Source organism: Sus scrofa, chromosome 7 (genome assembly GCF_000003025.6).
Source record: "Sus scrofa isolate TJ Tabasco breed Duroc chromosome 7, Sscrofa11.1, whole genome shotgun sequence".
Classification (NCBI taxonomy): domain Eukaryota; kingdom Metazoa; phylum Chordata; class Mammalia; order Artiodactyla; family Suidae; genus Sus; species Sus scrofa.
Genome location: NC_010449.5, coordinates 94,308,883 through 94,332,493, shown reverse-complemented (window position 1 = coordinate 94,332,493; position 23,611 = coordinate 94,308,883). Strand labels below are relative to the sequence as shown.

General features: G+C 46.6%; 1 protein-coding gene across 2 annotated transcripts in view; it reads left to right on the top strand.

The window, feature by feature from the left end:
* MAP3K9 (mitogen-activated protein kinase kinase kinase 9) overlaps positions 1–23,611 on the top strand; it is an 83,712-nt gene that overhangs the window by 47,567 nt on the left and 12,534 nt on the right. For both annotated transcript variants that reach the window (XM_021099417.1, XM_021099418.1), the window contains exons 3-8: positions 2,694–2,874; positions 10,489–10,637; positions 11,801–11,976; positions 17,318–17,558; positions 19,261–19,383; positions 20,949–21,102. In XM_021099417.1, coding sequence (XP_020955076.1) covers positions 2,694–2,874; positions 10,489–10,637; positions 11,801–11,976; positions 17,318–17,558; positions 19,261–19,383; positions 20,949–21,102 — 1,024 coding nt within the window. The remainder of the gene's footprint in view (positions 1–2,693; positions 2,875–10,488; positions 10,638–11,800; positions 11,977–17,317; positions 17,559–19,260; positions 19,384–20,948; positions 21,103–23,611) is intronic.

Genomic DNA, 23,611 nt, shown 5'->3' with positions numbered 1-23,611 from the left:
TTAAGGAGCCAGCGTTGCCATCACAGAGGTGGCTTGGATCCCGGGTTGCTGTGGCTGTAGCGTAGGCCAGCACCTGCAGCAGCTCTGATTCAACCCCTAGCCTGGGAATCTCCATATGCTGCAGGTACGGCCCTTTAAAACAAACAGAAAAAAAAAAGCAAAGCTTTCACAAACTCTGTTGCTTTCATTGTTACTAGTAATACATGGGAGATCCTAGTGTTTTAGGACACTGGTTCTTGAGAATCATTGGCTGAAACCATCCGTGGGATAAATTTGCCTCTCCCCTTTGCTGAGGGCAGAACCCTAGGCCAGGGGTTTCTAACTCAGATGGCTTCCGAGGCCCAGCCTGTTGGGATGAGTTATTTGAGGTCAGCTGGGTGTAAGGCAGCAGGGAGGAGAGGAGATTAGGAGGAGCTGGGCTGGACCTGTACCATCTAAAGGCATTCCGCTTTAGACAGACTGCCCTGGGCTGGTTCTTGCCTCATCTCCATCTTTCTGCCATCCCTCTTAAGCCGTCTGACACACTAAGATATTTTTAAAAATCATCTTTCATATGCCAGTCTGCTTCTAAAAATCAACTACCTGTAACGGAATATCAACTTCTTCCCTTTCTGGGATAGACCCTGAGAAGGCTCAGCTGGATCCAAACAGCATCATGAATCTGTTATCCTCCTCCCCCTGTACCCTGTCCCACGCCACCTGGAGGTCTGGGATGACAGGGCTGAACCCCATTGGATGTGGCAGGGGAAGGGGCTCTCTGAATCTTGGGCGTAAGGGGGGCTCAGAGAAATGTTCGGCAGCTGGGTGCCACCACTGCACAAGGAATGATAGGTTTCTGTGCTGCCACTTCCCAGCAGGCTGAGTGCTTATTGGTCTGTATCTCTGCCTGCAGAGAAGGGGAGAGAGGCACAGAAGAATCTGGAAAGGTTTTTGTGATTAGGTAAGATGTAGAAAGTTGGTTTTTTGTTTGCTTGCTTGCTTGTTTGTTTTAATCTGCCCAAGCATTCAGGGGCTTGGACCCAGTCAGGATGCTGGAAGCTTGGAGTGGGCAGGTGAGGGAAGGGGCCTTACACCATTAGACCCAAGGAGTGGCGTATTGTTTTCTTTTGTTTCCAGACCTGTGCTTCTGGTAATCCCTCTTTACTGCTGATTTTCTAAAAGTACGTTGGACATAAAGAGCTTTGGCCCATGTCCTTTCATTATGTAACAATTCAGTGGACATTTGGGGGGGGACAGGTAAAGAGAAGTCAGTCGCGGGACTTGAGGGACCTGCCTGAGGCTCTTGCCCTAAAATCAGCCCCCCTTCTCCACTCTCCCTGTTGAGACTTGAACGGCAAGACTTTGTGGTTCAGGTTCTGACCCACAGAGGCTGTGCCCACCCAGGGCCTTTGGAACCATCCCACTTGCGAGAATGGAGGCCAGGCTTCTGCATATCCCGGAGCTTACTAGCCGCCCACTCAGACGGCGTTCCTTGGCTTTGCTTACTTTAGGCAGTGAGCATTTTTGTTCTCCTGAGAGAGATTGGCTCCCACAGGGGCACACTTGCTGCTGGAACCATCACTGGGTCAGGGGCTGCCTTAGCTACTGTCCTAGGAGAGCCACAGTGCAGTGGCTTTGGCATTAGAACCCAGGACACAGGGCCCAGGGTGTGATTGGGTCACTGCCCTAGTTCCTCCTTTCGGCGCCGTGTTCACAGAAAACATTATGACTGTCGGCATGTGTGCCATCTGACCTTCCGGCCATCGGCCACTTGACAGTGGGTGGAGGTGTGTTCCTAGATGAAAAGGAAACCTCTGTGCCCAAAAGACATGTTTCTTTCTTTCTTTTTTTTTTTTTTTTTTTTTTTTTTTTTTTGCTTTTTAGGGCCGCACCCGTGGCATATGGAGGTTCCCAGGCTAGGGATTGAATCAGAGCTACAGCTACTGGCCTACACCACAGCCACAGCAACACCAGATCGATCCGAGCCACGTCTGTGACCTACAGCACATCTCACAGCAACGGCAGATCCCTAACCCACTGAGCAAGGCCAGGGATCGAACCTGCGTCCTCATGGATACTAGTCGGGTTCCTTTCCGCTGCCCCATGAGAGGAACTCCAAGACATGCTTTCTTAAGACGTGAAGTAAAGTAACTTGGAGAGGCTCATGGATACTGTCCTGACACTGTCAAAGCTGGCAAGTCCAACATGCATCTCTGTTCTTTGTGATCTGAGGGTGGTTGAAACCCAGGGAGGCCCCTGGAATACAGGAAGCCTAAGTAGCAGCTCCTAGAAGGGTCAGCTGTGACCTCACCGCTCCTCTTTCCCAGGGTGTGAAGGGGCCATATGGTGCAATGTTAACTCAGAAAGCTCTTGAGGCAAGCTGCCTGGATTTCAGCCCTGGCTCATTGGTTGAATGGCCTTGGAAATTTTATTCAGTGGTGCTGTGTCTCCATTTCCTCATCTGTAGAGCAGAGATGGCAGTAGCATCTACTTCATAAGGTTGGTGTGAGGGTTAAACTAGTGCCTGTAAACTACTTGACGCAAAAGTGGATGCATCATAGGTGTTAAAGGGTGGTGGCTCCCCTCGCCCACCTGTGGCAGCCACAGCCACATGATGGAGCCCACAGGAGAGGACAAAAGGATGGCAGGAGGGCTGTGTACTCGGTGTCTAATGCAGACTCTCTGGTTTCTCCTGTATTCCTTTCCTTGCCCAGTATTGATCCTCCAGAAGGTGGAGAACGGAGACCTGAGCAACAAGATTCTGAAGATCACTGATTTTGGCCTGGCTCGGGAATGGCACCGAACCACCAAGATGAGCGCAGCAGGGACGTATGCCTGGATGGCACCCGAAGTCATTCGTGCCTCCATGTTTTCCAAAGGCAGCGACGTGTGGAGGTAAGGTCCAGAGGTGCAGGGCCAGCGTCTCCTGGGTCTCTTTCGGCTGCACAAATGCCACAGGACTTGGAGAACTGAGCTTGCATAGAATCCCGGGTGCACTGTGCCCAAGTAGGTCTATGTTATCCCTTGCAAGCAGTCTATCCCAATTCCCTCATTGCCAAAGGGCACTTTCTAATGCCTTCATCTTTTAAGAAGTTCCTCCAGTGCTGTGGCAAGGACCACCTCTATGTCGGCCTCTTTGTGTTGGTGGCTGCTCCCTAGGAAAGACTAGCAGATTCTCGGGGGCAGTGTGTACTGAGCTGTAGGGTGGAGTGCACCCAGTCCCTCGTGGAGACCTTCCCTAGGGTCTCCTGGCTTGCTTTTTTTTTTTTCTTAGGGTCGCACCTGTGGCATAGGGAGGTTCCCAGGCTAGGGGTCGAATCGGAGCTACAGCTGCCATCCTACGCCACAGCCACAGCAACTTGGGGATCTAAGCTGTGTCTGCAACCTACACCACAGCTCATAGCAATGCTGGATCCTTAACACACTGAATGAGGCCAGGGATCAAACCCGAGTCTTCATAGACACCAGTCAGTTTCGTTTCTGCTGTGCCACAATGGGAAGTCCCATGTGTATGTATTTTAAATGGCAGCTTTACTGAAATATTATTCACATACTATAAAGCTCACCTTTTAAAATATATAAGCCAATGGTTTTAAATTGACAATGTTTTACACTAATCATTATTGTTATTTTCATAGAGCTGCTGTAAAAAAATTATCACATACCAGGTGGCTTAAAACAATAGAAATTTATAGTCTAGAGGCCAAAAGTCTGAAATCAGTGTCAGCAGGACCATACTTTCTCCAGAAATCCTAGGGCAACTTCTGTTCTAAATAAAGATTCTGAGTATTAGAAAATGAAGTTATTTTTGCAGGGCCACCATTTAACCCATGACAACCACTAACTATTTCCAGAATATTTTTTATCGCTCAGAAAAAAAAACCCAGTACCTATTAACAGTCATTCCTCAAGACCCACTATCTGCTCCCTGGCAGCCACTAATTTACTCTATGTCTCTATGGATTTGCCTATTCTGGACGTTTCATGTAAATGGAATCCTACAGTATATTTTTGGTAACTGGCTACTTTCATTTGCATAATGTTTTCAGGATTCATGTGTGTTGTAGCATGCGTCAGAACTTCCTTTTTTTAAATAGCTCGGTAATACTCCATTGTATGGGTATACCAGTTTGTTCAGCCATTCATTAGTTGATGGATGTTGGGTTGTTTCACTTTTTCACTAATGTGAAAATAATGCTGCTGTGGGCATTTGGTACAAGCTTTTATGAGAGCATATTTTTTCAGTTCTCTGGGACATATACCTAGGAGTGAAATTTTTGAGTCATGTGGTAATTGTATGTTCAGCTCTCTGAAGAACTGCCAAACAGTTTTCACCAGGGCTCTGCCGTTTCGCATTACTGTTAGTGGTGCATGAGGTTCCTGTTTCTCCACAGCCTCTCAACATTTATTGTTTCTGATTATTAGCCATCCTAGTATGAGGGGGTATCTCGTGGTTTTGATTTGTATTTCCCTAATGACTAATGATGTTGAGCATCTTTTCATGTGCTTATTGTCCATTTGTTGATCCTCTCTGAATAAATGTCTGTTCAAATCTGTTGCCATTTTAAAAATTAGGTTATATGTCCCTCCCTTTTCATGTTGAAAGAGTTCTTTCTGTATTCTGGATACAAGCCCTTTATCCGATGTATGCTTTTCAAATATTTTCATTCATTCTGTGGGTTTTCTTTTTACTTTCTTGATGGTGTCCTTTTTTTTTTTTTTTTTTTTAAATTTTTTTTTTTTTTTTGTTTTTAGAGCCGCATCTTCAGCGTATGGAAGTTCCTGGGCTGGGGGTCAAATCAGTGCTGCAGGCCTACCCCACAGCCACAGCAACACAGAATCCAAGCCGAGACTACAACCTACACCACAGCTCATGGCAACGTCAGACCCTTAACCCACTGAGCAAGGCCAGGGATTGAACCTGCATCCTCATGGATACCAGTCAGTTTCATTTCTGCTGAGCCATGATGGGAACTCCAGTGGTATCCTTAGAAACACAAGCATCTTTAATTTTGATAAAAGTCTGATTTATCAATTTTTTCTTTCATTGCCTGTGCTTTTGGTGTCATATCTAAGAAACCAAGGCTTGGTAATCCTTTGAAACACAAGAATCTTTAATTTTGATAAAGTCCAGTTTATCATTTTTTTTTTCCTTTGATTGCCTCTGCTTGTGGTATCATATCTAAGAAACCCAAGTCATGACGTTTTTTTTGTTTTGTTTTGTTTTCTTTTTTCCTTTTTACGGTTACACCCACGGCATATGGAATTTCCCAGGCTAGGGCTTGAATTGGAGCTGCAGCTGCCAGCTTATGCCACAGCCATGGCAACATCAGATCCGAGGTACATCTGCAACCTGTGCCACAGCTTGCAATGATACTGGATCCTTTAACCCCCTGATCGAGGCCAGGGATTGAACCTTTACCCTCATGGAGATATGTGGGGTCCTTAACTTGCTGAGCCACATAGGGAACTCCAAGTCATGAAGTTTCAAATCTATGTCTTCTAAGAGTTTGTAATTTTATCTCTTACATATATAGGTCTCTGTTTCATTTTGACTTAATTTTTCTATGCAGTGTGAGGTAGAAATCTCACTTCATTCTTTTACATGTGGCTCTCGAGTTATTCCAGTGCTATTTGTTTAAAAGGTTGTTTTTTTTTCTTGTTCATTTGTATAGGCACCCTTGTCAAAAAGCAGTTAACCACAAACCTAAGAGTTTATTTCTGGACTCTCAGTTCTACCCCATTGATCTATGTGTCTACTCTTATGCCAGCCCCACCTATTTTAACTACTGATGCTTTGAAGTAAGTTTTGAAATTAGGAAGTGTGAGTCTTCCAATTTTCTTCTTTTTCAAGATTATTTTAGCTGTTCCAAGTCTCTTCAATTTCCATTTGAATTTTAGGATCATTTTGTCAATTTCTGAAAAATAGGCAGCGGGGCTTTTAAGAGGGATTGTGTTAAGTCTGTAGATCACTTTGGGGAGTCTGGCCATCTAAATAATACTGTTTTCTAATCCATGAAACGGGATATCTTTCTGTGTAGTTAGACCTCCTTTAATTTCTTTCAGTGATGCTTTATAGCTTCTGTCTATTGATGTTAGCTATGGTGTATCAGACCTGAGTTCATTAAGTAGTGGACTAATCAAAAGGAAAAAAAAAAAAACAAGGTCCCTCAGTGTATTGTTCTTGTCTGAATAGTTACATCTGAGTGACAGTTAGTTCTGCAAAGGTACTGTAATTATATTCTGGGCCTCCTCCATGCTGCGATGGAGGGTAGGGTGAGAATGGCCCGGATCCTCAACAACCAACTACACAGCTGCCCAGTCCATTTGGACTCCAACTTCCCTTCAAGAAGAGCAGTTCTTTCCCTTTGGTTGTGCTGTGCTAAGTTTTTTTGAATCACAGAAGTAAAACATGTTCACTCTAGGGAAAAAAATAGAAAATACAGATAAACAAAAGAAAAAGAAAATCACCCGCTTCTAAAGATAATCTGTGTTGGCATTTGGTGTGCTTACTCATGTTCACACCATTACCCACTCATCCGTTAAAATGGGATCTTTCTCTTTTATAAGCTGCTTTTTGAATGTAATATGTAGCATGAGCATATTCCTGTGTTACTAAGTATGTATTGTATCGATAAATATAGTAATGTATATATTTATAGATAAATTAATACACATCATCGTCTTGCATGAGGATCTGGGTAACAGGAATGATGGTTACCCAACAGTTTACAAAGTGCTTTCACGTATGGAAGTTCAGCTGTCTTTGCCAAAGATTATTAAACAGTCAGTGTAGTTCCTGGAACATGGGGTCAGAGCTGAAGAGCAAGTAGAGGAGCCCATTCAAGGGATACCCTCTTTTTGGGGTGAGTTGACCATCTTAAAGACCAAGCAGGTTAATAAGAAACAGTCCTGGTGCAGCACAGGTGCAGAATTGCTGTGCCTTGGGTTGGGAAGGGTTGCTATTCGCTCTCTTGCTTTTCTTCACTTTGAACAAACATAAAGCATCCCTCCCCCACGTGTGACATTACCAAAGGGTGGAAAGGATTAGGGCACTGCTGGAGGGGGTTAATTATGGACAACAGGGTGCATTCCCCAGGGTGGGCGGTTAGGCTGAGAAGACGGGAAATTGCAGGCAGCAGTGTGGGAGCTGGCCGTTCTCTGGGGGCAGGGAACTCCCAGGCAGGGTTCTGGCTGAGCTGGTACTTTCAGGCCACTTGTAAATGGTCTTGCATAGACCTCCTGACCTTCTTTCAACCCCAGAGGACAAGAAAGCAGGCTAACCCTGAGGTAAATCACTCAGACGTCTCTGGTCCGCCTCTCGCTGGGGCTCACATCCCACCAACGTGTACTCTCCCCTCCCCTTTTTGGACTCTCTTCCTGCCAAAGGAACACCAAGCCTTCATGTATATCACCCACCTTCTGTCACAAAAGTGCGGAGGAACATTGGCAGAGGAGGTCTCTGGTTTTGTCACCCCCTGGAAGGCTTCTTCCCGGAATGGCGGTGTCCCTGGGCAGGTCCCTCTCTAGAGACTTTCTCATTCAGGCTCTTCCCGAGGGCAAGTGCAGTGTTTACCAGCTACTGATGGTGATTTCAGCCTGAGGAGTAGTTACTTTTATTCACCTCTTGCACCTGTTATGTGTCGCATAGAGGAGGAAACTTAACCTTGGAGCAACGTGCTTACTGCCTCCAGGTCAAGGGCTCTGGTGGTAAAGCAGTCATCTGACTCCAGTCTGCCTCAGTCTTTCCCACCTCTTAGTTGTTGAGCCCTTCAGACGGAATGGAGTGCCCTGAACAAAGGACCAAGCTGCCCTCCCTGAAGCTGGGAGGGGAGGGTCCCTGGTCCCTCCCGCTTCCAGGTGGCCTGAAACATCTGAGTAGAGCTCAGGGTGAAACCATCACAGAGGGTAAATGGGGACACAAATAGGACATGTTTTTCGATCTTTGAAAACACCCAGGTAGTTAGGGTTGGGACACCGGTTGTCTTTGCCTGGTTGGAAGAAAGGAGTTTAGGGGACCTCAGGTTTTTCTTCCTCTGGGTGGAGGTGGGCAGTAATGCCGAGAGCAGGCCACTAAAGGTGAGAGTGGTGCTAACCTGGAATCTAGTTAGCATTCCAGCACTGGGGGCTCTTTGAGGTCACTTGGTGGGAGCTACCCAGCATTACCACTGTCTGGATGCTCACATGAAAGTTTTAGCCGAAAGTCCCAGTGCAGTTCCTGATGATATTTGGGACTTCTTCTGGGCCACCCAGTGCACCTGCAGGACCATCTGACCGTGCAGGGACACCTACACTCACCCACTGACTCATTCACGCATGAGGACCAAAGCATACCAGAGCCTGGGCAAGGCCCTGAGAATGCAAAGATTAGAAGCTACTCTTCCTGCCTTTAGGATTCCATAGGCTGGTAAACAAATAATTAAAATACTCAGCAGACAAATGAGGGCTGAGTAACTCTTGGGGGTGCTAGGGAAGGCCTCCTAAAGTGTCCAGTTGTCCCCATCAGCCTCAGACTAAAATCCAGCTTCTTGTCAGGACAAGACAAGACCTGCAGCTACCAGTCTACCAGTTGTTGTTGTTTTTTTTTTCTTTTCTTTTTTTTTTTTCTGTCAAAAAGCTTAAAGAAAATAATAGTATTTTGAGCTCACTGGGAGAATGCCATTGTCCAAGGAGACTGGCCAGTCCACTCTGAGGGCCCATCTGTAGAGACCCCTAGAGGCACACGTGTGGGCACATTGCTCCTCTTTGGCCACTTGGGATCCTTTGAGGGCAGGTCCACACCTTTGTGCACCCTGATCCCTGTGTCTGGAGCCCTGGCTCTTCCCTCACTTAGCAAAGTTTTGCTCAGGGTTTCCCGCCTTCTCTCACCTTGGTCTGGTGTAGGTGACCCTCCTCTGTCCCCTCTCAATACCTCTCTTGTGACTCCTCTCTCCGTATTCTATTGATGCTTTTTTTATTCTTCTCACTAATCTCTTGGGGATAAGATCTGTTTTTATGATCCTGTATCCCAGTACTTGGTATTGAGTTGGCATAAATATATAGTAGATGTTTAAAAAATGAATGAATAAATAGTGATGCATTTGAATCAGATCTTGAAAGATGATTAGTAGAGTTTACCGAGGAGAGAAATTGTAGAAGGGCATTCTAGGGGGAAAGAATTGAAAACGGGTCCAGGTCCACCACGACTTACTCTGTACATGCCCTTCATATGTGCTGCTAAACCTGTCTAAAACTTGCCTTCCTCGTCTGCAAATGATGATAATTCTTACCTTGCAGGTTGGTTGTAGGGATTCAAGCTGATGAGTATAAATATCTTAGCATGCTGCTTGTACAAGGGAGGGACCATGATAAAATAGTTACTGGGTTTATTATTATTTTTTAAATTAACACGTCTCCTTTTGGTTGTCAGAGAACCCCTCTTCCAACTGTTTCTGGTCCTGACTTATTCCTGAAAGGATTAAAGGCTCCGTGAGTTTGCCTGGTTCTCATTGCGAATTCATAGAATAATGATGCCGCGAAGCTTTGTACTCCCTATTCTCTAAGCTCACAGGACCTGTGGAAAGAAACTTCTCCTGTGGATTTGAAAGGCAGGGAGGGAGCTGGGAGGCCTCACAGATGATGTGCTGCTCTGCTCCACCCATGGGGTCCACCTTTGTGAAAATTTCCCCTTTGAATTAGATGGAGGTCACCCTTAAGGACACATTCACACTGATGAGGGGCAGGAATCTATCCACCCTAGTGGGCATTGAAAAAAATCTTTCACAGGAGCAAAACCTGTGTGTTTTGTGTGGTCATCGCTCTGCTTTTCTAATGCTTAAAAAAAAAATGTGTCTGTGACTAAAGCTGAAGTTTTCTTTTTTTGTTTTTTTAAGGGCCACAGGTGTGGCATATGGAAGCTCCCAGGCTAGGGGTCAAATCGGAGCTGTAGCTGCCGGCCTATGCCATGGCCACAGCAATGCGGGATCCAAGCTGCATCTGCGACCTACACCACAGCTCACAGCCATCCTGGATCCTTAACCCACTGAGTGAGGCCAGGGATTGAACATGCATCCTCATGGATACCAGTTGGGTTCATTTCCACTGAGCTACAGCAGAAACTCCACTGAAGTTTTCTTAAAGCAGAAAAAAAATGTATTCCTGGGAGGCTGTTTCTTCTCCCAGTTTATCATATTCGAAGTAGCAGGGACCAGATAGCTGTGCCCATTGAGCACTGATTTAGCACTAGAGTAGCACATTTCATTTCATGACAGCCTTGTGGGACTATTATTTGCACTTTCTAGGTGGGAAACTTGAGCAACGAGACTTTGAAACCAAGTGTGCTTGACTCCAGAGTTTTTGTTGATAACCAGTAGGCGTTATGGTCTCCCTTTGTATTATGTCACTGTGTCCGTTCGTTAGTCCCCCTGTGTGTTGGAGAGGATGAGGGATGCTCGTCAAAGCCGCACGAGCTGTTCCGGTGAAGGTGCACCTGGGGCTCATGGGTGGCTGCTGTCTCTGTCCTTTCTTCAGCTACGGGGTGCTGCTCTGGGAGCTGCTGACCGGTGAGGTCCCCTTCCGAGGAATCGATGGCTTAGCAGTCGCTTATGGAGTGGCCATGAACAAGCTTGCCCTTCCCATTCCTTCCACGTGCCCAGAACCCTTTGCCAAACTCATGGAAGGTGAGTGACCCCTGACTAGAACAAACCTGGAGGCCATTTACCTGTTCATCAGCACTCGATGGATTGTGGCCAATTCTACAGGATTAATCCCTGACAGAGGAGGTGAAGTGTTAGTCCCCCAAGGAGGACTCCAGTGGGTGGTTGGAAGAGTTACTTCAAGATGATGGCAGGACCCGGCTACGCTGGTGTCCCCGATGTCCTTCTGTCCATCTACAGGGACTGTAGAACTGAACTTAGTAACGAAAGCCTGCTCTCCAGTACTCCGGATGTCAATATTTAATGCAAAGTGAGAAGGTATAGCAGCTTTTATTTCAGGACCTCTGAGTGTCTTCCATGTGGAAACAAAAACATCTGAGAAGAAAGGAATTCTAAAAGTCAGTCAAGCCCTGTCATTTTGAAAGTGAGAAATACTAAGCTGAGAAAGGTTAAATGGATAGGTGGTCCCTCCAGTGGGTAGTGGCTGAGCGGAGAGTAGATAGAGCTCACCTTTCCTGACTCCCACACCAGGGCTTTTCATCCTTTGCCTCCTCATCTGTGCACTGAGGCAGAGAAGGGTGGCTCATTTATGGCAAGTTGAGGCCCATTTATGGCAAGTTGAGGCCCATTCTCAGGACTGGAATCAGGTAGTAACCTGATAACTGTGGTAGTTGTACTCTAGCCAAGAAAACTCTTTGGACTTGCCTTTCTTATACTAAATCAGAGGAATGGAATGGATGTGGTACAGCGTCATTCTTTTTTTTTTGGTCTTTTAAGGGCCCGCAGCACATGGAGGTTCCCAGGCTAGGGGGTCCAATTGGAACCATAGCCACCGGCCCACGCCACAGCCACAGCAACTCGGGATCCTAGCCGCGTCTGCAACCTACACCACAGCTGACGGAAACGCCAGATCCTTAACCCACTGAGCAAGGCCAGGGATCAAACCCGCATCCTCATGGATGCTAGTTGGGTTTGCTAACCGCTGAGCCACAACAGGAACTTCCAGAGTCATTCTTGATGGTTGAGATGTTGGTCAGCTTGCTTTACTTCCTGTCTGGGATTCGCTAAACCCCAGTCTCTGTTTCTGGAAGGAGAGATGAGAGGTCAAATGAGGTCACGTGATATCCTAAGTCTTGCATTTGCCTTTGTCCATTCCTGCTCTCTCTTGACTCCCGTGTTCCATGCAGATTGCTGGAATCCCGACCCCCATTCGCGTCCATCTTTCACAAATATCCTGGACCAGCTGACCACCATAGAGGAGTCTGGTTTCTTTGAAATGCCCAAGGACTCCTTCCACTGCCTGCAGGATGACTGGAAACATGAGATTCAGGAGATGTTTGACCAACTCAGGGCCAAAGAAAAGGTAAGAAAGAGAAGCAGAAGGCATGCATTGAATCAGTGGACCTTCCTCACTGGGGTCTCTGCACAGACTCTGACACAACCATCTTCCTGCTTGGTTTGTAATAATAGAGAAGCTTTTTCCTTCCTGGCTTTACGTGAAGAGAGTTCTTCAGGCCTCAGGTGTGCCCTGAAGTGATACAGAATTGCTTTCTTTTTGGGCTATGGCCGGAGTAAGTAGGGAGAGTCAGGAGTCCACAGCTCTCCTTGCAGAATATCTACTTCATTGTCTTCACTGGAGGAAGAGAACCACTGGGCAAGTGCCAGCAGAATGGCTCATCCTGCCAGCTAAAAGCAGGAGAAGGTTCTAGGACAGTTTCTTGGTTCTGCAATGGACTGATAAAAGGCCGTTAACTGGGTATAGGGATAGGTTAGCATGGAGAAAAGTTATCAGAACATCCTGCCGGTGTCATTTGGGATCAGAAACAGCATATGGGTTAAAAATACCATGAGTCTGAAATTGTTTGGCATTTTTCAGAGTTTTAGGAAAAGAGCTCAAAGGCTAAAAACTGAGGAGTTCAGAGACTCCTAGCTCATTGGAGATCCACCTTTTTGTTTTGGTGACCTTTCCCTAAATGGCCCCTCTCTATGCCTGGGGCGTCCAGCTCGCAGTCAGTGTCCACAAAGATGAAGCTAATCAAAGCACTTCTGTTGCTCACACTGCAGAGCCCTCGCCCAGAGGCACGAGGGATGTCCATAGATAGACTGGGTTGATTTCTTCTTTCCCTTCTCACTGCCCATTGTGGGAATTTGGGAAGCAGTATAATAATAGCAGCATCTAAACTTGCCTTTATGGCTTCCCAGCCCTTTCACTTGAAAGGTCTGATGAGACTTTTCATACATTTTATCCAGGAGTCTCATGGCCCCTAGAAATGTTACTATTGCCGGAACTCGGCCTCTGCTCACGGGTGCCAAATAGAAAAGTGGAGACAGGGTTTTGGGTGGATAAAAAAAATAGCTCTATTGCTTTGCCAGGCAAAGGAGGGTCACAGCAGGCTAATGCCCGCCTTAGGAGAGATTGGTAGGTGGTTTTAAAGTATTGGGAGTGAAGAATAGGGCCGCAGAGAAGGGTCAGGGTAGAGGCAAGCTTGCATCGTTTTCAAAGCTGGTGTTCGGTGGTCTGGTGGTCGTCTTTCCAGAATAAAGAATGCTTCATTAACATCTTACATTTATTGGGGGGTTTTAGTTCTGCAGAAGAACTCAAAGACAATGCTATCCATATTCCTTAGGGAAGACCAGGACCCTACCCCCAAAGCTGCACTATTGTTTCTTGATCGCTCCTGTCTGATCTCTGCATCCGCTCCCTTCCCTGATTAGCCACCTGCCCTTTGGGACCCAGGGAAGGTCATGGAGGCTGAAGTTTATTCCCTAAAAATAAGAATTGGGAGACACAGACAGCTTGTGTTCCCAGGAGCCCACAGGGCCCTGCTTGGTTTCGGTCCTAACTTCTTCATCTCAGAACTGATGTCAGTGACTTGCCTAAGTCAAGAGGCAGACTAATTTTTTTTTTTATTACAGTATAGTTGATTTACAATGTCATGCCAATTTCCGCTGTACAGCAAAGTGACCCAGTTTATATATATATATATATATATATATATATATATATATACACATTTTTTTCTCTCATTATCTTCTCTCATGTTCTAGCACAAGAGATTGAACATAGTTCCCTGTGCTGTACAGTAGGACCTCATTGCTTATTCATTCTAAATGTAATAATTTGCATCTACTAACCTGAAATTCTCAGTCCACTCCTCTCCCTCCCCCCTCCCAAGAGGTAGAATCTTGAACCAGTGTCTTCTGATTTCAGGGTCTTCTGAAAACCATCTTCTCTCCCATATCATTGTGGTTTCCCTAAACAAATGACTTAAGAATCATTTCTGGAGCTAATTTGAAGATATAACTTTTTTTTTTTTTTTTTTTTGTCTTTTTGCCTTGTCTAGGGCTGCTCCTGCAGCATATGGAGGTTCCCATGCTAGGGGTCCAATCGGAACTGTAGCCACTGGCCTACGCCAGAGCCACAGCAACGCAGGATCCGAGCCGTGTCTGCAACCTACCCCACAGCTCACAGCAACGCCAGATCCTTAACCCACTGAGCAAGGCCAGGGATCAAACCCTCAGCCTCATGGTTCCTAGTTGGATTCGTAACCACTGCGCCACGACGGCAACTCCAAGATATAACTTTTTTTTTGGCCACGCCTATGGAGGGTGGAAGTTCCCAGATCAGGGATTGAACCCTTGCCACAGCTTCGACCTACACGACAGCTAAGGCAATGCCAGGTCCTTAACCTGTGGCACAGCAGGGAAACTTCCAAGATACAACTTTTTTGATGCAACATAGCAATCGTAAACCTGGTACTGTTTGGGAAGTCAAGGAGCATTCTTCAGGGGAATGGAATGAGCTTATAATAATTCTCTAGGAACCCAGGGAAGGGGGGGGGAGGTGAATCTGCACTGATCATTGAGCAGAATGATTAAAAGAGACTTCCTATTACAAATTTCTATTCCAACTAGAAGAACTAATTCTATTCCTGACCTTTTTTTTAAGATTGCTGAATCGTTGACTCTCGGTTACTTCTTTTGATCAATGAAATTATAAGGGTACCAGCCAGTAAGAAAAATGAAAGTTGGATTTTGTCAGTTAAGTATTTACTAGGAAAGGTCAAACCGGTTCTCATAGTAGCTAACATTAGTAGAGCATGTACTATGTGCCATGCTCTAAATAATTTGTATGAAATCTTGCATAATAAGAAAATTGTCTTATGTCCTAGAACCCTGTGATGTTGGTGCTATTAACTCCATATTACGGTGATGCCCATTTTAACTTGCCCAAGGCCACACATCAGGTACTTTGTTCCAGGGTCCTTGCTCTTACCGCCAGCGCTGTGTGGTTCTCCACTGTAAGGCTCAGAGTTGGGAAGTGAGGGTGAGATGGATAATGAGCGTTCTCTCTGGAGAGATTCCTCTTAAACCCTTGTATGAGGAAGATGCGCTCTGCATACTGTGAAGTGGCTCCCCACATAGGTGCTTCACAGGAAGGGGATTTGCTGTGCTGGAGGGTCTTCCAGGTGTATGGTGCCATAGGCAAATACTCCATAAATGTCCTGGTTTCCCATGTGATTCATTCTTCAGATTGGTTCAACCCACTGCTTCTGTGTATGTGATGATGGATGGATTGGTCTCTGGGCTGAGGTTTGAGCTCCCTTTCTCCCTTTAAGGAAGGGGCTTAGGACAAGAGCATGGAGGAGAGAGGACTCAGAAGGCTGAGATTAGCTTGAGCTTTTCAACTTTCCCGTTTAGCAGCAAAATAACCAGCCAGGAATAATTTTTCTGACTCTTCCATGTGTTTTTGTTCTCCCGATGGTGAAAACAAAGCAGTGGGACAAGGAAGCCAAGGCCTTGGGGGCAGCAATTAATCTGTTTGGTGCTTATTTCATCAAAGAAGAAGTTCAAAAGTTCAGGCTCATTTCTTAGGCACTTTTGGTAAATCTCTCTTCCCATAAAGAAGGATTGTGTTTATAAAACTGTACTCAATCTCCTTCTTAGTTCTTTCATTCATTAACTCAGTAGTTATTCAGCAACTCTCATGTACCAGACAACTTTCAGGGTGCTAATCCTTTTTTCACCTCTGTCCTTTTTATCACTTTCATGGTTTGTTTTTTTGGACCACACCTGTGGCATACGAAGTTCCCAGGCCAGGGATCAAACTTACATCACAGCAGTGACCTGAGCCACAGCAGTGACAACTCTGGATCCTTAACCTGCCAAGCCAGCGGGGGACACCCTTTATGGTCATTTTGATACCCTCTTGAGCATGGAGGGCAAGTTGAATGAAAAACTCCTTTCATCATAGTATTTTATGCCCATTTTGTCTCTGTTCTCTTCTGCTCTCTACCTGCTGCTGCTCTGCTTCCCTAATATGTGTTCACCTATTACTTTTTTCCTAGCTCTAGGTTCCGTTTCCATAATATTTTGTTTCAGTCCAGAATGACTTCTTTTCTTTTTTTTTTTTTTTTTTCTTTCTTTTTGCTTTTTAGGGCCGCACCCATAGCATATGGAGGTTCCTAGGCTAGGGGTCAAATCGGAGCTACAGCCACGTGGGATCCAAGTCGCATCACGGCAACGCTGGATCCTTAACCCACTGAGTGAGGCCAGGGATCAAACCCTAATCCTCATGGATCCCAGTCGGGTTGGTTAACCACTGAGCCAAGAAGGGAACTTCCCAGAATGACTTCTTATAGTAGAGTATTTCATTGAGAATTTTAAGTTTCAACCGCAGAAATGTTGCTCTGGTTACTTTATTGAAAAAAGACTTCCCACTTTTTAGATATGCCTCTCTCAGATTATTGACACGGAAGCTTCTCAAGTTTTAGACCTCTGCTCCCACCCCACCTCAATCCTAGGCCTGGCGTGGCCGGTGTAACAGTTTATAGGGTCCAGGTTTTCGAATTTTATACGCGTACTTTGTTTTCTTTCCTGGGTTCTCTTCCGATGCCATATCCACCAATCTCTTCCCAGGAACTCTGTGCTGAGTTTGTTTATGAATTCATGCCGAAGGGAAAGGGGGAGCAGAGAAGAGGTGCTGCCCACCCTAAGGTGGTGGTGCTTCTAGAACAAGTGCCTGGCAAAGATGCCAGGAAATGTTTTCTCTTCTCTTTGCTGTGCTTTTTTGATCTTTCCAGAGCAAATGGTTGTCCTTAAAGATAAGCTGCCTCGGTGAATTCACTTCCCAAGTAAACAAAGATTTCGATGACGTGTCTCCCAAACCTTTTGAACGGCCACCCTGGGAATATATTTATTTTTATTTGAACGTTAGGTGATGCCCGTTGGGTGATTCATTTCCAGCAGGCACATTTTAAGCTTGATCACAAGAAGTTGGCTCTGTTTTGTTTTGTTTTTAATCTCCTTTATATAACAGGAAAAAAAATCAAAATAGAGCCAAGTCTGTAATATTTAAGTACATAATTATATTTTTGACCCAAACTACGTTTTTCCCCCTGGTCATGAGTAACTTTAATGAATCCAGGGGAACTGGGAACCCTCAGCCTGTCTCCAGGGCTTGGCCTGTGGCAACTCTAGCTCTGTCCTCAGGATGGGTCTTCTGAGCCTTCCTTTCCTTACTGTTTGGGGTGGTCAGCTAACCACTGAGTGCCCCATCTCCTCTGGGGGCTGAAGTGTGGGGCATTAGAGGAGAGCTGTCCAGGCTGCCGTGAGCACTGCCCGCCGCCCCCAGGGCCAAGCCCCCCCACCCGCCCCCTTGCATGGAGCCCCCTCCCCTTCCTGATGATAATACCTGTCGGCAGGAGCTCCGCACCTGGGAGGAGGAGCTGACTCGGGCTGCACTGCAGCAGAAGAACCAGGAGGAGCTTCTGCGGCGCCGGGAGCAGGAGCTGGCCGAGCGGGAGATCGACATCCTGGAGCGGGAGCTCAACATCATCATCCACCAGCTGTGCCAGGAGAAGCCCCGGGTCAAGAAGCGCAAGGGCAAGTTCAGGAAGAGCCGGCTGAAGCTCAAGGACGGAAACCGCATCAGCCTCCCTTCCGGTCGGTGGCCGGGGACCTGCTAAGAAGTGGGAGCGGGAACAGGTCAAGGGACTAATGTGGCAGGGAGTCAGTGGGAACCGGGGACCGAGCTCGGAGAAGGGAGCTGCTGGGATTCAACCCGGAGCGGGTTTGAAATGGGCCATCCTGTTCCTCAGAAAGCCTGGCCCCATTCCAGGGGGATTTGGGAGTTGTGACGACACACAGAATACGAAGGGAAGGCCCTGACTGTGATGGACCTGACAGGCAAGCAGGGTTGCTCACACAGGCGCGTCTCACTTTAGGCAAACCTGGAGAAGGAAGCATATAACTGGGAAAAAAAATCTAGGGTGTGTGTTTATGTGCGTGAGAGACAAGAGAACTCTTGGCTCCACAAAATAACTCATCTCCAGGTTTCTGTAAATAATTAGTTCTCCGTGCAGTTGAGGTTAAGATGAATGTTTAAGAATTTGATTTACACATAACCTTTCAGAAACACATCAGCTGAACCAAAGGCACGTTTGCAGTATCTACAGGCAGCCTTGGAGAAAATGCAAAGAAATAAGAAACTGAATTAGAATCTCTGCAGGGTGTAACATACCCCTGGAGGGCAGTGAGTACTCAGTGTGTGTTTATGTAGATGAAAAAGTTTGTTGTATTTTGAGTCTGTGAGGCCCCAGGACACGAGCTTATTATAAGTGTAAGGAACCAAGGGATGGTGGCGTCATAGGACCGGTGATGGATGCATTTACACATTGGAACGGTGGCTTAGGCACAGACGAGGGGATCTATTTAGTGAAATTCAGTGAATATGTTCATGTTGTTGCGCATTTTTTTCTTTAGGCACCTCTGGAGCACCTAGCACATGCCAGCATCTTGCTGTGTGCTGGGGAAGTGGATAGAAATGCCATCCTGCCCACCTGCAGGGAGCTCAGTCTAGTAGGGAGACCTGGTTGCAGACATGCAACTATTTAGTGTACAGCCTTTTGATGGATGAGGAGAAGGAAGCTCAGAAACTCAGAGCTGTATATTTTACGTTCTTTGTGCTATGGTGTAAGCGCCTTTGGAATAGAATTTGGACCATTAACCGCATCTTCCTCACTTCCCCAGGTTCCCGAGTTGAGTCCTCTTACCCTGCACTTAACGAGGAGCATCAGTCTCCCTGCTTTGGTCTCTAGGAAAAGGAGGACCAAAACGCATAGATTATCTGAGTTGGAGAATTTTGTTAGATTTCCTAGAATAACTGACAGTAATATTAAAAAAAAAAAAAACTGCTCCAAATATGTACCCTGTGCAGTATAGACAGCTTTATGAAAACCATCTAAAGAAGTTCACTCAGGTGATGAATTTAACTTCTCTTCATACAACCATCTTGCCACTTACCAACGGGAAAAAGAAATGATTCTGGAAGAGAACATCTCTCAAGTGAGAAGGAGCTCCTCCGGAAATGGGGCCTGCCCTCAGGCTGGCCAGGGAGTTTTATTGAGGTGTAGCTGATGAACGATGTTATGTTAAGTTTCAGGTGTACAAGAAAGTGATTCACAGTTTTCAAAGGTTATGTTGCATTAATAGTTATTGTAACATATTGGCTTTATTCCTTGTGTCGGACTCTATGTCCTCGGGGGTGTATACGCACACATATATAGGATATATGTATATATATCTCCTTGGAATTTTATTATGGGAAAATTCTAACACACACACGTGTTTGTCTTTCCCCAAGTAGATTTCCAGCACAAGTTCACGGTACAAGCCTCCCCGACCATGGATAAAAGGAAGAGTCTGATCAACAGCCGCTCCAGCCCACCTGCAAGCCCCACCATCATTCCTCGCCTTCGAGCCATCCAGTGTGAGACTCTTTCCCAAATTAGTTGGGGCCAGAACACACCAGGGGCACCTGTCCTCCGCTCTGTCCACTCACCAGCTAGCACAGGCTTGCTCCATCCATAACTTGCGCCACGTCTTCTTGACAATGTGTATATCCGTAGACCCTTACCCCACCTGTCTCTCTCCTTGCGCTTGACCCTGCCACCTCTCCTTTGCATTCTTAGATACCAGCACAGAGGCTGTGGGCATCTACGGGATCTATAGTGAGTTACAGAGCAGCATGGTGAATGACATAGGTACCCCGGCCTAGGGACCTGGTGCACTTGCTGCCATATTTGGAGCATCATGGTTTTCCTTTTATCTGTGCTTCCCAGGAAAGGGCTTTGTCAAAGTGTAGGTTCTAAGGTAAACTTGACAGATACTTTACGATAGGCCACATCTGAATCGATTTCATTTTATTAGTGTTTATTAAAAAGAACTTATGTAAACACAAACACACATGTATACATGTATGTAGTGTGTGTGTGTGCGTGCGCACGCATGTGTGCACTTGGGTGTGTGCCCTAATTTTTTATTTTTATTTTTTTGCTTTTTAGGGCCGCACCAGTGGTGTATGGAAGTTCCCAGGCTAGGGATTGCTTCACATGGGATCCGAGCCACATCTGCAACCTATACCACAGCTCATGGCAATGCCAGATCCCTGACCCACTGAGCAAGGCCAGGGATCAAACCCACATCCTCATGGAAACTAGTTCGCTTCGTTTCCACTGTGCCACACAGAAATTCATGCGTGCGCCCTAATTCAAAGATAGAGGGATTTCATTCCCAGAAAGTCTCCCAAACATGGTTTTCTGGCTTTCTTAAAAAAATCCCATCAAATCAGTGGATGGCTTTTAAACCCATCAAATCAGTGGATTGCTTTTTTCATGTGGTCCACATTTTGCCTCAGTTCCCTCAACTCCCTGTTTTGCTGACTGGCCCATTCCACTCACAGATGATAAAAGCTCAGTTGCAGAAGCTTTTGGGTCTCAGCCCTGGTTCTCAAGTATCAGGGAGGGCCGGAAGAAGGTCCCTCCTATCTGAGCTGTTCCATTTCTCCAGGCCTGTTCCTCCCCCCACTCCTCCCACCCTGACTTCCTTCTCCCTAGTCTTAAAATCCTCATTTTCTTCCTGTCTGGCACTTTCTTACCAAAATGTTTTGCACTTCTGCATCTTCCTCACCCCTTATCTTTTCTCTCTCCCACCTACTTCCTCACCGCCCACCTCTGAGGCAGTTCCACCTAACAAAACACGTTCCTTAAGTCAGGCCTGTCTGGAGCTCCGGTGACTGGCCAGCCTGAGCGCCCGCTTTATGCCAGGCTTGGGAGAGTCTGGGAGGTGTTCCCAGCTTCGAGGGTGTGGAGTGAGTGGTGGCTGAGAACTCCCTTACTTGGCAGGCCCCACTCAGGCACAGAGTTTTTGACAAGGTCTAACTTCTGCCCTGCAGCTCCAGATATGCAAGTGTGTGTGCATCTGGTCGGGGAGAGGCTAGTTTGGGGGGAACCTCTGCCCGTTTTCCAGATCCCATCTGACCTTTGTTATTCGCAGTGACACCAGGGGAAAGCAGCAAAACCTGGGGCCGAAGCTCTGTCGTCCCAAAGGAGGAAGGAGAGGAGGAGGAGAAGAGGGCCCCCAAGAAGAAGGGACGGACGTGGGGGCCAAGCACCCTTGGTCAGAAGGAGTTTGCCTCGGGAGATGAAGGGTAAGAGCCAGGTAGTGGGCACCTCTTTAAAAAGATGTGGAATACCTGTTTCTCTGTTGCGTTTCACTGCTTTCTCAGAAATTACAAAGCTTCTTGATCTTTACGATCGGGGTTTTCCGATCTCCTCATTCCCTGGAACCCTGAGGACAGGGTCGGCATCCTTTTCCCATTTAGGGCCGGATAATAAATATTTTCGGCCACGTGTTCTCTGTAGTAACTACCAGCCCCACTGCGGCAGTGCGGCAGCAGCCGCAGACCGTGGACAAAACGTAAATGAATGAGCGTGGCTGCGTTCCAGTCAAACTGTCCAAAAACGAGTGATGGGGAGGATTTAGCCGATGCGTTCCAGTTTGCCGGCCCCTGGAGGCGTCCTGTTCAGAGGAGCAAGTAGCCGAGGCGTTGACCCCATGTGAGGAGTTCTCTCTGAGTGTCCTGTTAACACCTGGCTCTTCCCCTTAAAACCGCCATCAGAGGAAAGAGAAGGAAGGGCAGCGGTCACAGGCCTCTTGGCCGGAGGCTCATTCTGAAGGGGGGCAGGCGGCATAGTCCAGTCCCCGTGGTGAGGTTGGAGGTGATTCCAGGGCCACAGGAACGTCTTGTAGGCCCCCGTCTGGAGCCTCGCTGATGTGCACCAGTGCCCTCTCTGGACAAAGCACACTTTGTTGCCTTGGGTGTGCTGGTGTTCTCACGGCGGGCTTGTGGCCTGGGGGCCCTGGTCCTTCATAGACCAGTTGCTTGTAGTGTGATAGTGCAGAGTCGGGCGCTGCCCGGGCTGCCTGGGTGTGAACTCCGGCCCCACCATGCCCAGCTGTGGGACTTCATGTTTCCTCATCTGTAAAATGGGGGTGCGTTAGCGCCACTCCTTGCTCATGGAGTTGATCGTGAACAAGCTCATTTTTTCAAATATGAGCTTGGAGGCAGCATATGTCAACACTTGCTGTGCTGATTCATCCATGTTTCTCATGCAATTCTACTTAAAGGCAGAAGGCGCATAAAGGGGTATATTTCTTATTCTTGGTGTTCGAATCTAGAACCATGTTTCTTGGCTTTTCCAAGGGTGTGGATAAGCAGCAGCCCCCTTCATCCTTTTTGGGTGACTTTCCAAAGTGCTTCTAAGGCGGACTATTAGACTTAGAGGTGCTCTGAACCTCCAGCCAGTCTTGGTATTTTTCTGAACACTAAGATTTCATGTCCGCAGTCTATTTCCCCATGTCAGATCTGAGCTGAAGGTGTGAAAAGAAAGTAAGTTTGGTTGATGAAGGGTGGACTTTCTGAAGCCAGGCTTTAATCATCACTAGCTGCCTTGGAATGGCAATTAGATACATAAGGCTGACTGCTAAGCCATGTAAGAATTCAGGGATTGGATCCTCTGGGGATGGCAGGTCGCTCCGCTCTCGTACGTTTTGTAGGTGCAGGACCTCCTCTGTGTGTCATTGGAGCCTTGGGCTAGAGTTGAGCTGGGGCTGAGGAACTCAGTCACCCTGAGTCCCTTGGTATTTCTGAGATTAATGTGATTCCAAATAGGCTTTACCAGGTTGGCTACGGATCTCTGTCGCATCTATGGTTCTGCTTCATTTGAAGGTTTTTTTTTTTCTCTTGCTTGTTAGTTAACTATATGTCACATTGCACAAAGCATTAACTTTGGACTTTTCTTCCTCCTTACATACATTGGCCCTCAAAACCTTTGAAGCAGTTCAAGATGTCATGTGACTTAATTTTTCATAATTCTCCATTCCTATTGAAGAAATAAAGAAGAATCCATCCAGTGTCAAGAAAAGTCCTCTTTTGGTCTTTTCATCAGCTTTTTTTTTTTTTTTTTTTTTTTTGTCTTTTGTCTTTTTAGGGAGGTTCCCAGGCTAGGGGTCTAATCGGAGCTGTAGCTGCCAGCCTACACCACAGCCACAGCAACACCAGATCCTTAACCCTTAAGCGAGGCCAGGGGTTGAACCCGCAACTTCATGGTTCCTAGTCAGATTCGTTTCTCCTGTGCCACCATGGGAACTCCTTTTTGTCAGAAATTTTTGAGAGCCTCTCTGAGCAACTATTTCTAATTTTTTTTTTTTTTTTTTTTTTTTTTTGTCTCTTTTTTTAGGGCCACACCTGCAGCGTGTGGAGATTCCCAGGCTAGGGGTCAAATCTGAGCTGCAGCTGCTGGCTTACACCACAACCACAGCAACACCAGATTTGAACTGCGTCTGTGACCTACACCACAGCTCACGACAACACCAGATCTTTAACCCACTGAGTGAGTCCAGGAATCAAACCTCGTATCCTTATGGATACGAGTTGGGTTTGTTAACCACTGAGCCACAACAGGAACTCCTGTTTCTAATTTTAATCCCTGCTGACTGAAGAAAATATGGAATGATGAAAAGCTGTACTGAATTCAGTAATGTTAAGAGAATTTGCATCTCCATCCTTTTAAAGAATAATACCTGTCTGTAGGAAACATACACACTGTTTGTAGATTCACAGGCCCCTGAAATTAACCTGTGGCTGCCCAGGGATG